This window comes from Oncorhynchus nerka, linkage group LG2 (assembly GCF_034236695.1).
Source record: "Oncorhynchus nerka isolate Pitt River linkage group LG2, Oner_Uvic_2.0, whole genome shotgun sequence".
In the NCBI taxonomy this organism is placed as follows: Eukaryota; Metazoa; Chordata; class Actinopteri; order Salmoniformes; family Salmonidae; genus Oncorhynchus; species Oncorhynchus nerka.
This window is the reverse complement of record NC_088397.1, coordinates 28,093,659-28,112,247: the sequence shown is the minus strand read 5'-3', so window position 1 is coordinate 28,112,247 and position 18,589 is coordinate 28,093,659. Positions and strand designations below refer to the sequence as shown.

The 18,589-nt window shown below is 41.8% G+C and overlaps 2 protein-coding genes across 6 annotated transcripts in view; one reads left to right on the top strand and one right to left on the bottom strand.

Annotated features, from left to right (window-relative positions):
- Positions 1-2,911: 2,911 nt before the first annotated feature.
- Positions 2,912-10,925, bottom strand: LOC115133651 (ras-related protein M-Ras). Of its 4 annotated transcripts, XM_029667110.2 has the most exons (6): positions 10,773-10,925; positions 9,037-9,248; positions 8,600-8,753; positions 8,351-8,450; positions 7,097-7,176; positions 2,912-6,884 (listed from the first exon to the last, which is right to left on the bottom strand). In XM_029667110.2, exons 2-6 carry the CDS (start codon positions 9,227-9,229, stop codon positions 6,785-6,787), a joined length of 627 nt encoding a protein of 208 aa, XP_029522970.1. In that variant the 5' UTR covers positions 9,230-9,248; positions 10,773-10,925; the 3' UTR covers positions 2,912-6,784. The 4 variants fall into 4 exon arrangements, with proteins under 4 accessions (XP_029522970.1, XP_064881633.1, XP_064881637.1 ...); XM_065025561.1 differs by having other exon boundaries at positions 6,773-7,176; XM_065025565.1 differs by lacking the exons at positions 2,912-6,884; positions 7,097-7,176 and adding an exon at positions 7,321-8,050.
- A 1,323-nt stretch (positions 10,926-12,248) lies between these two features.
- The window catches only part of LOC115133642 (tyrosine-protein phosphatase non-receptor type 4-like), a 36,810-nt gene continuing 30,469 nt past the window's right edge, over positions 12,249-18,589 (top strand). For both annotated transcript variants that reach the window (XM_029667097.2, XM_029667088.2), the window contains exons 1-2: positions 12,249-12,632; positions 16,964-17,118. In XM_029667097.2, the coding sequence (XP_029522957.2) occupies positions 16,981-17,118 (138 nt within the window). In that variant the 5' untranslated portion in view covers positions 12,249-12,632; positions 16,964-16,980. The remainder of the gene's footprint in view (positions 12,633-16,963; positions 17,119-18,589) is intronic.

Below are 18,589 nucleotides of genomic sequence, written 5' to 3'. Positions count from 1 at the left end.
TAAGGCACTGTGGCTGTATGCCATGCCGACTGAATGGTGCTGGGACTCAGCATAAGGGGAAGGGTAGGTCACTTTGGCACAGGCGTCCAGCTCGGGAGGACAGGTCTCCACAGTCCCCACACAATCACCACTGCCTGGCGTGGCCCGGACACACTTATGGCCCTGCAGGGCCTCACCTGAGAGAGGGGGGAGAGAAAGAGAGAGAGAGAGAAATAGAGAAACATCAACGAAAACCTGAGTAAACCTTGAAAGTCACTGGCCACAGTCATAGTGTGTAGCCTAGTGCACACTACTGACCTACTATCGAGGTTTTTATTTTATTTGAACTTTTGAAAAGAAAAACATTAGGATGGTTCAACATGAAGAGATATTTACCATAGATGACGGCCACCAGGAGCAGGAGACCAAAAGCAAAGACTTTCATGTTTGGATGTGGTTCTAAGAGAAAGAACGACACATTTCAACAGTGTAACCTATATAGACATGACAGTTAACATATTGTTCAATACCTTTACAAGTCTTTGTGTCCTAGGCTCAGACAGACATTTCAAACAGGGTCAAAAAAGTGTGAAGTCAGTGCCCTTTTGTCCATCTTACCTTCTGTACCTCTGCAGGTTTCAGTGTAACTCTCCTTCCTCCGGCCCCTCCTTTATTCAGAAATATGAGACTGATAAACACAATGCTTTGGGAAAAAAACCCGATAAGAAAAGACATGTTATTTTTAAAGCACGGACACAGGTGCAGTGTCAGACATGAATACGTACAGTACTGGAATGGGTAGCCTACCACTCAAATGAAAGGATCATTGGGTTTAATATTCCTTAACTGTCATCGGCTGTAATTGTGATGTAGCTATGTGATTGCGCTGCGTAGCAGTTACAGGAGATAAACACACTTCCACCTACTTTTTATTTTTATTTTTAAGGGTTGAAAAAGGAGGTGGGGGAGTAAAAAATAAGATGAACTATTTGAAATGAACCTGTAAAGCTTTGAAAATGACAACAAAAACAATGATTTTTTTTTAAATGGGGAAATATAAAGAAACATTAGGCCTTCCTAGCAAGCCAATGTGGTGGGTAACCTTGAAGAGGAGCCAAACCAAAGGATGAGGAGGCTGTGTAGCTTGCGCTGTGAACCTACCTGATGCTGCAGGTCAGAGATGGGTCCCATTATGCCTGGCAAAAACCAAACACTGCATTCCACAGTAAGCATGGTGGTTGCCGTGTGATGGTTTGGGGATGCTTTGCTGCCTCAGGACCTGGGCGACTTGCCTTAATAGAAGGAACCATGAATTATTCTCTGTATCAGAGAATTCTACAGGAGAATGTCAGGCCATCCGTCTGTGAGCTGAAGCTGAAGCGCAGCTGGGTCATACAGCAAGACAATGATCCAAAACACACATGAAAATGGCTAAAAAGAAAGACATTTGAAGTTTTGGAATGACCTAGTCAAAGTCCAGACCTAATCTCAATTGAGATGTTTTGGAAGGACTTGAAACAAGCAATCCATGCTTGAAACCCCACAAATGTCACTGAGTCACAGCAATTCCTCCACATTGACGCGAGAGACTGATCAACGACTACAGGAAGCTTTTGGTTGGAGTCATTGCAACTAAAGGTGGCACAACCAGTTATTGAGTGTAAGAGGAAATGTACTTTTTCACATTGAGTGTTGGCATTGAGTGTTGCAGACTTACATAACTTTGTTTATGAAATTCATGAAATAAGTATATAATTGTTGTGTTAATGGTTTACTCAGGTTCCCTTTATCTAATATTAGGTTTTGGTTGAAGATCTGATAACATTCGGTATCAAAAATTGGCAAAATAGAGAAGATTAGAAAGGAGGCAAATGCTTTTTTACAACTCTATACTGACAATATGACAAATAAAATGGGAGTATACTGTACATTTAAAACAGGTTAAAACAATAATGTTCTCAATTTATTCGATCCCAGAAAACTAGAATATAGAATAGAATAAAATACATATAGAATAACATGGATATATAAGCCTAGCAAGCAAATATGAAAAATCTGATATATTCTCAATGTAGCAAGGTGGTAAAAGCGCATAGCTGTATTCATTTATATCCACTAGATGGCACTGTCCCTTTACGAGATTCATAAATTAGGTGTGAAAGCAGTTATGGGATTGCGCATGCGCAGTGTGTGAGTGAGAGCAAGCAATTAGACTGGAGAGCTGTTGAAATCCATCGTTGGTCCAACATTACTTTAGGTGGGTAAATCTTTTTTTTATTTTTACTTTACTCTTGTACCGGAATATATCATAGTTTGCATAATCTGCAATGTATAAGAGTTTGTTTTGTAATATTGATGCCAGATGGTCATGTTAGCCTGTTGATACTTTCAGATTGACATGGTCATGTTAGCTTCTTTCTCAAGAACTCCTTGACATTATGTTGGCCTATTTAAAGAAGCATGTTAATTATCTACGCTGCTGTTGGTCTTTGTACTGTGTGTCGTGCTCTGCGTGATCCATTGTACTACTCTCTGGGCTGGACCATTTCCCCTATATTACACTTTTAGAGGTTGATCACAAAGGATCGCATTACTCATCATCAACCCTCTTCACTACGACGTACACTTAGTCACAAGCCTAATTTGGATTATCGTGAATTGAACATCGCTGTCTAAAATGCAGCATGCTTAGAAAAAGGGCCACATGGATAGGATTTGATATATTCAGAAGATTTTCAGTCTCTAAGTCTAAGAAACAACAAATTGATCCATTACATAAACTAGATTTGGCTATTTCAGTGCTTAGCTTTCTGTGGGATACAGTACCTTCAGAAAGTATTCATAGCCCTTGAAAATGTAAAATGGTTTAAATCTTCATATTTTTTCTTACCCATCTACACACAATTCCCCATAATGAAAAAGTGAAAACATGTTTTCAGACATTTCTGCACATTTATTGAAAATGAAATACAGAAATATCAAATTGACATAAAATATTCACAGCCCTGATTCAATACAAGTTAGAATCCCTGTTGGCAGCGATTACAGCTGTGAGTCTTTCTGGGTCTCTAAGAGCTTTGCACACCTGGATTGTACAATATGTGCACATTATTCTTTAAAAAACTCTTCAAGCTCTGTCAAATTGGTTGTTGATCATTGCTAGACAGCCATTTTCAAGTCTTGCCATAGATTGTCAAGCGGATTTAAGATACATCTGTAACTAGGCCACTCAGGAACATTCAATGCCGTCTTGGTAAGCAACTCCAGTGTATATTTGGCCTTGTGTTTTAGGTTATTGTCCTGCTGAAAGGTGAACTTGTCTCCCCAGGGTCTGTTGGAAAGCACTCAACCAGGTTTTCCTCTAGGATTTTGCCTGTACTTAGCTCTATTATGTTTATTTTTACTCTTAAAAACTCCCTAGTCCTTGCCGAAGACAAACATACCTATAACATGATGCAGCCACCACCATGCTTAAAAATATGAAGAGTGATACTCAGTGTTGTGTTGTGTTTCCCCCAAACATACAGTAACACTTTGTATTCAGGACATAAAGTTAACTTCTTTGCCACATTTTTTTGCAGGTTTAATTTAGTGCCTTATTGCAAACAGGATGCATGTTATGGAATATTTTTTATTCTGTACAGGCTTCCTTCTTTTCACTGTCATTTCGGTTAGTATCGAGTTAAAAAGGACACGTCTTTGTAGTGGCCAGGGCTGGATCTAGGCTTACGGGGCCCTAAGTGAGATTTGGTTGAGGGGCCCCGTCACCAAGAGGGCAAGATGTTTTAGTAGACCCCCTCTTGACGGCAGAGAGAGAAAAAATGTACGTTTTAAAGTTCATTTGTAATTCTACCCATTTTGCCATGAAGCGTACAGAAAATGTTGCCATTTTCAAGCAAGTTTTCTGTAGTTCTACACATTTTGCCATGGGGTGGAGAGAAAATGTAGCAATTTTATAACACATTTCATGCAATTCTGCTCATTTTGCCATTTGGCAGAGAGGGGTTTAGTGGTTCTAAATCACATTTTCTTCAATTCTACCCATTTTGCCATGGGGTGGAGTGTTTGAAATGGATATTCTGCCACTTTTCAACCTTGTATTCATCATCTTCATCACAGTGTCTGTTGGTTATTACTGCATTGTCGGAACTAGAAGCACAAGCATTTCGCTACACTCGCATTAACATCTGCTAACCATGTGTATGTGACAAATAACATTTGATTTGATTTGACATACAGTGCCTTCGGAAAGTATTTAGACCCCTTGACTCTACACACAATACCCCATAATGACAAAGCAAAAATGTATTACAAATAAAAAACAGAAATGCCTTATTTACACCATCCCTATGGTGAAACATGGTGGTGGCAACATCATGCTGTGGGGATGTATTTCAGCGGCAGAGACTGGGAGACTAGTCAGGGTCGAGGCAAAGATGAATGGAGCAAAGTACAGAGAGACCCTTGATGAAAATCTGCTCCAGAGCGCTCAGGACCTCAGACTGGGGTGAAGGTTCGCCTTCCAACAGGACAACAACCCTAAGTGGCTTTGGGACAGGTGTCCTTGAGTGGCCCAGCCAGAGCCCGGACATGAACCCGATCTGGAGAGACCTTAAAATAGCTGTGCAGCCATGCTCCCCATCCAACCTGACAGAGCTTGAGAGGATCTGCAGAGAAGAATGGGAGAAACTCCCCAAATACAGGTGTGCCAAGCTTGTAGTATCATACCCAAGAAGACTCAAAGTTGTAATCACTGCCAAAGGGTCTGAATACTTATGTAAATATAATTTTTCCGTTTTCTTATGTTAAAGAAATTAGCAAAACATTGTGAAAACCTGTTTTTGCTTATTCATTATGTGGTATTGTGTGTAGATTGATGCGGGGGGGAAACTATTTAATCACTTTTAGAATAAGGCTTTAACCTAACAAAATGTGGAAAAAGTCAAGGGGTCTGAATACTTTCCAAACGCACTGTATGTGAAAACAGCACACTTCTAGGATCTGTGGTTAAAAAGATAAGGTCCTAAAAAAGGGCCCCTGGGCACATGCCCCAAGTTTAGACAAACTTAGTTATCTAAAAATTGTTCGCTGACATGGCTAATTGAGTGACTGTCAGTGACTGACAAAACAAGAGGAAAACCTGCTGATGCACAACCACACTTTTAACTTGCACCTTGTGTATTCTACTATTCTAACGTGCAACAGTAAGTTCAGACCCCGACTGAGTTCCAAAAAACCCCACACATAAGCGACTTGCTTATGTCGCTTATGCCTGGAGCCGGCCCTGGTAGTGACTTGGTACTGATACACCATCCAAAGTGTAATATTAACTTCACCCTGCTCAAAGGGATACCCAATGTCTGCTTTTTTCAAGTCTGACTGTAACACAACAAAATGTGGAAAAAGTCAAGGGTTGTGAATATTTTCTGAATGCACTGTGTATTACCCAGAACAAAGGGCCAAATGTACAACCATGCTAAATGTTGTTCCATTCTTGCAGTTACATTTATATCCACTGGAGGGCACCATCAACTCACTAATATTCACTGAGATTGACAGAGACAGACAGTCTTCTGTTTCATTATAATTATGGTTTTATCCAGACAAACCAGTTGACCCAAGATGTGTACACATATAATAGAACACAAAATGTATTAACACGCATTTATACTTTGCCTACACGTCTTTTGTTCCATCAATTTCTTAGTTAAGCTCTGTGCTTTGTGCCTCTCTGGGGTAGCCTTGTACTAATGATAACACAATTACTTATATAAAATAAATAGTGAAATAGTAGCAAAGAAATCTAATATTCACATGTAAAAATGAGATTTCATCGTCTAGGATATGTTCATAACCAGGGCACTCACGCACGCACACACAAACACACCACAATAGTGTGTTTAAAGCGTTTTGAGAAGTGCACAACTACATCCAGTGAGCACTGATAAGTCCAAATGATCACGGTTCATAAATGTACATTCAAATAAGACATTTGGTGTGTTCAATAAGCTACAATACAGTTCTATGACAGTCTTGTTTGGAGATTATAAAGACGTTCTCCGTGTATAAATTATGGGGCTACACATTGGCTGCCTCCCAGGCTTTGACACAATGTCTGGAGTCCCTTTGCCAGATGCTATCCATTTGGAATCTCTCTTTCTCTCTCTGTGTCTCTTTCCTCACTTTCCCTTCTTCTCTCTATTGTCTGACAGGCCCACTGATTCCAACACAAACAGACACATCCTCTCCCCAACCTCTCACTCCCCTCTCTAATATACTCCCCCTCACTGGGGAAAGCTCTCAGTTTCCTCCCTCCTTCCAGTGCTTTACTCAATGGCCTCCATCTTAATGATAGGGACTATAACAAGAAAGCTATTTAAAAACAACAAGGACCAAGTTTTAAAGGCCTACATCTTAGTAAAACGATGTTTGTGTGACCCTACTACAGTATGTCCTAATTATTTACAGATTATCTTTGTGAGCCCATATGTCCAGTTTCTCTGTCAAAGAGCTTCATTGGTAGATAAAGGCAGTGTTGATGCCACTTTATCACCATGTACTTGAGTAAGTTAGTGCACATTCCCAGAAGAGCTGTAAATTATTCCACTGGTCCTTTTAGGGCGAGTCAGTCACATCCCGTGTCTGGGAAACTCCTGTGCTGCTGGACCTGACCCTTCCACCTAACTCATGTGCCAGGATAGAGGGTACAAACTGCCTCCTGGAACTATGTGTAGAGAGTAAACACTCCTAAATGTAATCATCTTCCCCCTGTCCTGTAGGGAGCAGCTGTACAAGTAAAAAACCATCATAGGACAACACAGTGCAGTCGGTGGGAGACAGTGGACCTGTCGGCTCGCCACTTGGTTTTCCTCTTCTTCTTCAAGCTCCTCTCTGGAATCTGTTGCCTGGGTGTGAGAGAGAGAGAGAGAGAGAGAGACAGAGCGAGAGAGACAGAGAGAGAGAGAGAGAGAGAGAGAGAGAGAGAGAGAGAGAGAGACAGAGAGACAGAGAGACAGAGAGACCGAGAGAGACCGAGAGAGAGAGAGAGAGAGTGGCTCTCATAGCTTTTGTATCAAACAGACAACCCTTCTCTAAATAATCTGTGGCGGTAACATACCTGATTACTCTAACTAACTCGTGGAACGCCTTGTCAACATTCATGGCTGGGTCCTTAGCACTGGTTTCAATGTAAGCTATCTGTAAATTAAAAGGCTCAGAATTTAGTATGGAGATCAAACAATATCTGTAGATTACATACAGTGGGTATACAATGTATGTGAACCCTTTGGAATTACCTGAATTTATGAATAAATTTGACATAAAATTTGATCTGATCTTCATCTAAGTCAGAACAATTGGCAAACACAGTGTGCTTAAACTAATAACAAACAAATTATTGTATTTTCTTTTCTTGTCTATATTGAATAAATCATTTAAACATTCACAGTGTAGGTTGGGAAAAGTATGTGAACCCCTAGGCTAATGACTTCTCCAAAAGCTAATTGGAGTCAGCAAACCTGGAGTCACTGCTGTCCAAAAGAAGTTTACAAAGGTCACCTGGATTTTCAACAGCGCCACTGGCAAAATATTCTATGGACAGATGAAACTACAGCGGGAAAAAAGGCACAGCACACCAACATCAAAACCTCATCCCAACTGTAAAGTATGGTGGAGGGAGCATCGTGGTTTGGGGCTGCTTTGCTGCCTCAGGGGCTGGACAGCTTGCTATCATCGACGGAAAAATGATTTCCCAAGTTTAGCAAGACATTTGGCAGGAGAATATAAGGCTATCTGTCTGCCAATTGAAGCTCTACAGAAGTTGGGTGATGCAACAGGACAACAACCCAAAACACAGAAGTAAATCAACAACAGAATGGCTTCAACAGAAGAAAATACGCCTTCTGGAGTGGCCCATCCAGAGTCCTCACCTCAACCCAATTGAGATGCTGTGGCATGACCTCAAGAGAGCGGTTCACACCAGACATCCCAAGAATATTGCTGAACTGAAACAGTTTTGTAAAGAGGAATGGTCCAAAATTCTTCCTGACCGTTGCGCAGGTCTGATCTGCAACTACAGAAAACGTTTGTTTGAGGTTATTGCTGCTAAAGGGAGGGTCAACCAGTTATTAAATCCAAGGGTTCACATACTTGTTCCACCCTGCACTGTGAATGTTTACACGGTGTGTTCAATAAAGACATGAACATTGTTAGCATGTTATTCATTTAAACAGACTGTGTTTGTCTATTGTTGTGACTTAGATGAAGATCCGATCAAATTGTACAACCAATTTATGCAGAAATCCAGGTAATTCTAAAGGGTTCACATACTTTTTCTTGCCACTGTACATGTAAAGTTCACACATTCACTCACACTGTGTTTACTAGCCATCTCCCTCCCCTGATCACTGGGTATTTTACGTAAGTGCAGCAGATCCACTTTGTTGGCCACAAGAACCATAGGAAAGGATTCCCTAAAAAAAGAAGGAAAATAACAATGAATAAATGAACGAATGGATGGATGGACAGAGTAATAAATGCATGAATGCCTGAATAACGGAATGCAGGAATGACTGTTGTCCTGGCCACGGCCACCAGTGGGCAGGGAAGTAGTAAATCCCACCGGTCCTTCACCCTGAGGATGAGTTGATGGAAGCGGTCCACATGTTCAAAGCTGGCCTTGTCTGTGACAGAGAACACGATGAGGAACCCGTCCCCAGTCCTCATGTACTGTTCCCTCATAGCACTGAACTCCTCTTGGCCTGCTGTATCCAGAACTGCAGAGACAAACACGATCAGACAGGTCCCACATATAACATCTACACTTGAGAACAGTATTACGAATGATCCTGGTTATTCATAAATATGCTGATCCCTCACATCTAACAATGGCAGCACAATAATGCTCTCCTTTTTTTCTCTCCTCATAACAGAACATTCCATCTTGTTCTTCAGTACATTACAAAGGTTATTTCTGGGGGAAACGATATAGTACTTTTGGCAGGTTAACAGGTTGGGCTTTTTATTTGTAATGTATGTGCTATCTATAAATCCATTTACCGTCCAATATGGCCCACTGGGCATCAATCTCAGTGTGTTTGAGGTAGGAGTCCTCGATGGTGGGGTCGTAATCAGGGACAAAGATCTTCTGAAAGAACTGAATGGTGAGCGCACTCTTCCCCACTCCCCCATCCCCCACCACTACCAGCTTATACGTGGGGAGATTGTCACTGGGAACAGCGCTCGTTGCCATAGTGACAGCTATGCTATACCTGGAACACAGAGGGAAGACGGAAGATGGTGTATGTCTGACTGATGCCATTTATAATGGGCTTTTTGCCCCTCTCTTCCTCTGGACAAAAATACATGACACAAATCACAAATGAAATGGCACAGGTAATGGTGTGGTAATAGATCAATATACATCTTAAATGAATATTATAAAAGCAGAGATCCTTCTTTTTCACTGCAATGCATAGAAAACACGGTCATTTATCTTCCATCCCTTACATGGTTGCTTACTCACTGGGCCAAAACAGTATCATTCTTATGTTGGAATACCCACTCTTTTTTTCCACTGAAAACATCAAACACTCAAACAAGGCTGAGGTCTGTACTGTAGCAGTCTAGTCCTTGTCTGCTGGATCTTTACTGACGTACTTAAGTCAGGGAATCACCCACCCACACACACACGCCATGAGTAAGGAAACCTAGCCTGCAGCTCCATACAATGGCACTGGCCTAACAGGATGAGGTCACACACAGAGAGTTCTTCCTTCCTGCAGTCAACAATGGCGGGAAGTGGAGGGTTTCCTTTCTCAGTGGATACTGTAGCCTGCATCGCTGGTCGGAGCCGGAACGGAACCCAGATGCTTGTGGAACTTACAGGCCCTCCAGAACAATATTGTAGCCAGAGAATGGGACAAGGGCAGACCAACCAATAACAATTCTCAGTCGAACCTGGGGCCTGAGGAGACCTTATGATCTGATTTGTCCCCCAAAGTGTTCAGAGCAACAACAAAAACACTTTTTTTTTTACATAAAAGGTTGTAAAACACCAGGAAATCAGCTCCAAGTGATTTTAATTTAAGAAATCTGTTCCCAAGTATTCCCACGCACAATAGAGAGACATGTGATCTTATACAAACGACAGCGAGTTATTAAATTACTGTTTTATATAACATTATAAAACAGTAATTATAACATTATATCTATTTGGGGTCCTTGTGGACAATTTGTAGTCTACAAATGATTTGTAATTATGTTCCAGCCCCCGAACACCAGCTCAAGTACAAATCGTCCCGCGGCTGAATTTAGTTGATGATTTAAGTTATTTTTCAGTTATATGTCGTCAAATGCTGTTCTAATCGCATATTATGTATGCCTACCTACCCAGCACAACCTGTTGATCGAGGACTATGTTGTCTGGGTGATTCCTTATTTCTCAGACACACTTCGCGCACACATACACCTCATTTGTGATCAGTCAGCTCTGTGATTCATAAATCCCCATTCATCTGTGATTCACAAAATCCCATATCCCCACTGAACAGTTTTGTTTTTATAGTGCCAAATTCGATCCCATAACAAAGTTGAACAATTCTTTGCTTAGGCATAACCAGATAAAGTGCGATTCGGTATTGTAAAATGCCTCGCCATACCATATTATTCCAAGGTATAATTGGACTTTCACACACATTTCAGTAGGATACAGCTAACCGTGACTTTACATCTGAAAACACCAGACATCCCAAAACATCGCAATATGTCGTAGCCGATTAAATAAAATAGCTTACCCCAATATATTTACTGTAAAGTCGCTTGCATGAAGTCACATTTCCTGCCTTCTCATGTTGTGAAGCTGACCTCATTCAGAGCTGTACATTTATATCAAATCCATTTCATATCACAGCTGCTGGAAAGTCCAGCATCTGCCACAAAAATGTAACAGTTACTTTGCGTTGCAACAGCTGATACGATAGGTTTGCTTCACGCGGGAGAAGGGGGGTCAACATGTGTTATTTTAGCGCAAATAAGCCCTTATTTGAATGATTATAGGTCCCATTTAGAGTTTGTCGCGCTTAATTTAAGTGCTTCAATTATTGACTTTCAATGTGTTATGGTTTTAACCTGCCATTTTTGGAGGTAAAGTATAACAACATTTGAACAGCATCCCCTTGTTGTAGAAATGGAGCATTCCATAGTGACTCAAGTCCAGATGTGACCATATAAAAATAATTATATTTTCAACCAATGTATAGCCTATTGCTTATTTACAAAGTATCTATAAACTATCTACAAAAACGAATAAATAACTATTTATTAACAACTTACAAACTCCCCATTAATCATTTTAAGTGGGCCATACCTTATTGTTACTTACGTGTTACCTAAAAGTGGGCAGTTCTAAATGGAAGCGTACAATAACGGGAATCACTATCAGAGTTTCTGCGTTTCATTTTGAAACTATATACAATAATCCAGTTATTACCATTCATCTCAAATAGAAGTGGCATGGACATCGAATTGGCCACAAGATGGGAGTATAGGATATTTATTTGCATTTACATCATTACATTTAAGTCATTTAGCAGACGCTCTTATCCAGAGCGACTTACAAATTGGTGCTTTCACCTTATGACATCCAGTGGAACAGCCACTTTACAATAGTGCATCTAGGTCTTTTAAGGGGGGTGAGAAGGATTACTTTATCCTATCCTAGGTATTCCTTAAAGAGGTGGGGTTTCAGGTGTCTCCGGAAGGTGGTGATTGACTCCGCTGTCCTGGCGTCGTGAGGGAGTTTGTTCCACCATTGGGGGGCCAGAGCAGCGAACAGTTTTGACTGGGCTGAGCGGGAACTGTACTTCCTCAGTGGTAGGGAGGCGAGCAGGCCAGAGGTGGATGAACGCAGTGCCCTTGTTTGGGTGTAGGGCCTGATCAGAGCCTGGAGGTACTGAGGTGCCGTTCCCCTCACAGCTCCGTAGGCAAGCACCATGGTCTTGTAGCGGATGCGAGCTTCAACTGGAAGCCAGTAAAGAGCTGCAGGGCTATTTGCAAAAGTAACTACATGTTTACTAAGCTTTTAATATATCACACACAAACTACATTCATGGAAAAATATTTGAAGTTACCTACAATCTAATAATAATAATAATAGTATTCATATTTCCCCCATTTCTCACAATGTAGGCTGCGCGCGTGCGTGTCGTGAAATCTGCGCCTCAAATGCCACGCCTACTAGTTTGACAGACATCAACCCCCGTTCAAAAAAATGTGTTGTGGAGTTCACGCCATGTTTCGTTGATGCCCCATGGTTTATGCTTCAGCGATATAAATGATAAACGTCTTCAAACGGGGTTGTCTTTGAATTGAACTACAGTTTGGGGACCGCGGAAAGGAAGTTCTGTTTTTTTGTGTGTGATCATACCTACCTGCCAGTGCTTGCCTTGCCCGCATTACAATGGTTGCGTCCTGTATTGACGTTTGCCTGGGTCCATCATCGCTGTGGTGCTGAAAAGAAACGAACCCGTGCGAGTGCATGCTGCTGCGAACGATGAGGAGGTTTCTGTGGACCTGCAGCGGTTGAATTGCACCACCTCGCCCACTTCTTGATTTTATCCCTCAAAACCTGGACTCTACCGGCGCAGTTTATGAAGGTAACATTAAGCAGCCTGCATAATAATAACGTCATGCCATGGTTAGCTTGCTAGCTTGCATAGCACAGCTGATGTAGCAAGTTAGCTAACTAGCTGCCCATCTATCCAGAGACAGTATAGCTACACCTCTGCGTTAGCTGATGCTAGTCTTAGTGACAGTGACAAGTATGTGATGGCCTGGTGGCTAGCTTTCTAGCAAGTTAACGTCAATGTGTTGTTATTTTTCTGTCCCTGTCATATGCCAGTTGACAGCCTTATAGGCTACAGTTAACTAGAATGGAACCGAACAGAATAGAGTGTGCACTTCTAACCTATGTCTGGTTCTGGGAGGGAGTGCAGGCCAGGGGAGAAGGTGGAGGCTAAATATATGTCTGGGTCAATAGATGGATAAACCTCTTTCTTGAATCAAGACACAGAGAGACCCCACTGATTCTGATTACAGGTAGGCTACACACTGGTTTAGCTGGTTGACATAATGAACTCCACTCAGAATTACATACAAGTCTTGTTTGTCTGTAATAATGCTGTTATGACACATATTCATGTCGTATTCATGCTGCTGGATGCAAGACCCCGTGCTCGGTTCCTATCACAAGAAACATGGACGCTCTAGTTTAGTGCACCGACTGACTTGATAGAAACACTAGGCTTCTAATCTACCTGCTGCTACAAAGAAAGGCTGAGCGAATAGAGCGTCACAGAAACGGCATCGTCCCTGGAATCTATAGAATCCCCACTGATGTCATCATAATATTCCCTCCCCTGCCTCCTTGCTGACCATAGTGGAATATAGAGGAGCAGCCATTTGCTATCACACAATCTCAACTGTCTCTCTCTCTCTCTGATAAAGAGCTGCAGGGCTATAGTGGAGAACGACGAGAAAGAGTGGAAAGAAGAGGAGGATTGTATCCTACCCACACGGCTCCATCTCTCCATCTCTCTCCATCTGTCCAAAGCAGCCTCACATTTTTAGAGACTGGGTCAGTTATTGTCAAGTGCAAGGCTTTTTTTGACAGTGCAGTGAACGAGAGTGATGGAGTACATGGGATTTGATTGGGGAGAAGGGGGAGTGTGCTGAAACAGATGAAACCGAGTGTGCTGCAGACAACGGAAATGTGTGTGGTAAATGACAAACACATATGTGCTCATGAAGCTCTAAAACAGGATGAATCACTAGGGGGTCTACACTGTAGTGTCCCTACGTCCACCGTTCGGGGTGGTGAGTTAGTAGCTACACTGCTGCTGGGGCTAAATATCTGAATGAATGAGATGTGTAGCAACAAATGCCAATGGAGCTTTAAGAATGGGAGAGGAGGAAGGAAGGAATCAGGGAGAATGAGAATGGCCTCAAAGGGGGTTCTATCAATGGCAACGCTCTCTAACCTCTAGCTCACAGCCGTCGACAACATAATTGTGTTTGTTAGGCTATTCATCAGTATGCTCAATTCTGTGTGGACATATGTTGCAAAGGAATGCAGCTGATTTAATTTGCGACCCAGAATCCTTTTCAGAGTGAATCTCTTCTGTCGTGAACAATGTTGTTTAGATTTGTGCCCAGGGTTAAATGGCTTGTTAGCTACTGTTGGCTTTAGCCTCATAATGTTAAGAAGGCTTACTAGACCACGCACGGAAAAAACTGAGAATAGTGGAAAGAGAGAAAAAAAGAGGGCATACGCTCTCTAGTGTCACGCATGAGTGTGTGATCTGTGATGCATGTGTGGTGCTCCACAGTTGATCTAATGATGGTAGCCCTCCAAATGGCATCCTATTCCCAACATAGTGCACTACTTTTGACCAGAGCCCTATGGTGAATATATGCCATTTGGGACTCAGATGTGGTGACTGAGGTCTGCAGAGTGGAAGATCTGAGAGGAAGGGGAACTCCCTTTGTGTGTGGAACATAACCTACCTGGGTTGTGTTCAGTAGACCACACTATAGCAAAACGTGTTGAAACGAAAATGAGTGTTTGTTATTGGACAAGTCCAAGCAGTCCCTCCTTGTTTTAGTCAATTTTTTTCCTGTTTCATGCCTAATGAACATGACCCTTGTTGTTTGTACTGTATTCTCTTGGGGGGAGAGATGTGTCTGAACTGTACACACAGCATGCTAATCCAGTGCTGGAGTGGGTGGGAGTGTTTCAGGAGCCAAGGTTTAATAAAACGATTATGTCCCTTAGCTGTCATAACAGTTTATTGTACACAGATGCTTTGAAGAAGGAATGTAGCCTAAGTACACAAGATTTTTCTGCTTTATAACCCATAGTTATACCGTGTCAGATAGGTAATGCTGTCCTGTTGTACATGGTGTGAAAATACTAAGACAACAGTAGGCCATTATATCACCTGATTGATCTGTAAAGCAATGTGTAACCTACTTTATTCAGGGGTTAGGTTACTAACTTCGGTCTAGGGCCTAGGAGTTGCATTGGGATTCAAGGTAGCTCCTCTGCATTTGGCATGGTGTCTGTCTGGTCTCTCCACGCAGCTCCAGCAATCCAGAGCTGTGGCTCTATTACTAAAAGGTCACTCAGCCCCAGAGACTCAGCCTATGATGTGAACTCTGTTATGGTGGGTGGTGGTGTTGGCAGGCGAGCCAGGTTGGAAGCGGGTTACACTGACACTGACACACAGTCTATCTGTTCCCATCCCTCAAGTTCATGGTTATTGGATGGACCCACCCCACACTCAAGGCTAGCTGCCATGGCCATTCACTGCCAACTTTGTGTGGTTGTCCTGGATGCTATGGTGACAGAAAGTGTAGTAAACAAACACAGTGATAGACAGTAAAGGTCAAAGTAGGTATATATGGATCAGTATGTTTATTAGGATTCTACTGTGACTGTTCCATGTGTTGACATCTGCACACTGTAGGGGATGTTTTTGGACTGCAACTTTGTTCAAAGGAGGGCCTACGTTGTAAATAACCTTAGTCTAAACCTGAGACTCATTGGGATATTTGGCTTTTTTCTATTGGTAGGCGTAAACAAAAACGGTCATGTCCTGAATAGACTTGAGTAGATAATAAGGTATGATTCAGGCCAGGACAGCTCCACTCCCTAGATATTGTTTAGGCCTAGTTTGACCATTTCATTTAAGAATTCAGAACATGGAAAACATAGACAAAGTGCATGTGAACTGTTAAAAACACGTTTAAATAATGGGAAGGATAAACATGATAGAATAATAGCCAGTAGGTTTTGAAGCGTCTGATCCCCCTGATTTAACCTCTAACTGTGAGAAGTGGGGACCCGTGACAGGGTAATGGCCCATGTGGGAGTTCTGGAGACGGGTCCAGTGTGACAACACCGTACAGCGACTCAGCGTGTCTTTGTGTGTTGCACTGTGACATTCACAGGAACACCATTGTCACTGACAAAAGCTCTGCTGCTGGTGTGGCCATTGTTTATTTCGGGACCTTTCTGAGTGCAGTCAATGGATGATGTCATGCAGGAAAAAGGTCAAAGGTGATATAGCCTAGCTTAGTTGTTTTAAAACAATTTCTATGTTTCTGCAGTCACTTTTCTCCCTAAAATTTGATATGATTGTGAAATATGATTTTAATAAGTATTTATCACCCTTGCCCCTGTTATTACAACTTTATAACTCAGAATTAGGCCTAACAGCATCCATCAGAGAGAGTGTGTGTGGTGTGTGTGTGTCTGTGGGGACTCTGGTGGGGACGTGAAGACTGCTAACCCTCCTGGGGAAGTCCTCTTTAGTGTGTGTAGCTCTCTTCCTCCCAGCAGTAGTGAACTGGGTCATGCCTCACTCAATCCTTTCATTGTACTGCAGCCTGACTGTAAGAGCATGGACCATAAAGGATCAAGGACCTTGCATCTGACGGGGATCTCTTTCTAGATATTACTAGAATGAAGTATGACATCATCAGCGTCAGTCACAGATTTAAGGAGGAGTGCGTTGTCTTTATTCTTTTTACTTGACTCAATTATGCCGTTGCCGACTGTTTAAAAAGAAAAATGAAAATGAACAACATCTTGAAAAATAGGTATACTGGTGTTGAAGAGGAGGCGAACCATTCTCCATTGCATTTTTTAAATTTAACTAGGCAAGTCAGTTAAGAACAAATTCCTACCCCAGCCAAACCCTCCCCTAAACCGGATGACGCAAGGCCAATTTTGCACCGCCCTGTGGGACTCCCGATCACGGTCCGTTGTGATATAGCCCGGTATCGAACCAGGGTCTGTAGTGACGCCTCTAGCACTGAGAAACTGTGCCTTAGACCGCTGCGCCACTCTGGAACAATGTAATGTATTTAAATGCAGTATAATATAAGGTCCCTAACCCTGCTATTTTGTTTCTCTGTGTTGCAGACCCAGTGTGGACAGTAATGACCTCACGCTCCCGGTTGCCAGCTGGCAGTAACGACAATGTCCGAGCATCAGAGCTGGCACAAGACAGGCAGCACACAGAGGTGGTCTGTAATGTTCTTCTGCTGGATAACACAGTTCAAGCCTTCAAAGTTAATGTAAGTACTGTACTATACTACTCCTGGCATCTACACTGACTCTACAGCCATACATCTCACCATAGAAAATGACTGGGTTAGGGCCTTCTCTCTCTTCTCTAGACCAGTTGTCTATCAATAGGCTACGCAATAACCAAGTAGGCCTATAAAGATAAATTAGACTTTGTTTAAAGGGCAATTCTGCCACTTTTCAACCTCATATTCATTACCTCCAGAACCATACCAGTGTCTGCATATGTGAAAACGGCGTGATTCTATGATCTGTAGTTAAAAAGATAAGGAATGTCTTTAAAAAAATGCTTCTCTGACATCACAGGGTAGGATTAAAACTAAGAAAAATTGTGATTTTCGAAACCTGCAGTGAATTTCTAGCCAGAGGGAGGGTATTTTCTTGCTCCCCACAAATCTTAGTGTTTAAAAATGTCATCGGGTAGAACTTTTTAACTTAAATATTTTTCTACAAGATGTTTTTCACATACAGTGCATTCGGAAAGTATTGAGACTAGTGATGCACCGATATGACATTTTTGGCCGATAGCGATATCCGATATTTTCCTTGCCCAAAAAACAATACAGATATTGAAAATTTTAGCTCCCTTTTAAGCATTCTAGTACAGTTAAATAGTTAACACACACACACATGGACTCAGCGGTCTAAGGCACTGCATCTCAGTGCAAGAGGCGTCGCTACAGTTCTTGTTTGAATCCAGGCTGTATCACATCCGGCTGTGATTGGGAGTCCCATAGGGCGGTGCACAATTGGCCCAGCATCGTCCGTGTTTGGCCGGTGTAGGCCGTCATTGTAAATAAGAATTTGTTCTTAACTGACTTGCCTAGTTAAATAAAGCTTACACACACACACCACACTGACCAAAAAGTTATTTTATTGGCATTTATGTATGTCCCCATTACCAGCAAAACATTATCAAAACATATTTATTTCACTTACTTGCTGTGCCTGTTTCGTGGTTCATTTGTTAAGTTGTTACATTCTCAACCAGGATTTCTATGGAACGCCGTTTGGGTCTTTGCGTGTCAAAAAATATAATATTTAACACTACTAGACGTGTCAAATAAGCTTATTGACCAATCAGGACCTGAATATGACTGCACGTCACCTAATAATTTAACGCGTTCATACATTTTTTACGTAGTTATTACACATTGATTACACTATCACTCGTATTTCATATGTCACAACGATTCATATATACGTATGCTATGATGCTGGTAAAGTTGTCTCGCACACCTACAGTGCTGGACATTTAAAAAAAAGCTAGATAGCTCATGGATGCGAACAATGTTCTTCCCCAAAAACATAGCAAAACGACATCTGTTTCAGTAGCTATAGTTAGCTCGTTAACTATATAGCTAGGTGTCATCATCTAAAATAACCCTAATTTATAAGACAGTTCTTATTTGATTAATGGTGGTCGGACCCATCTATGTGAAGCTAGCCACAATAAGGATT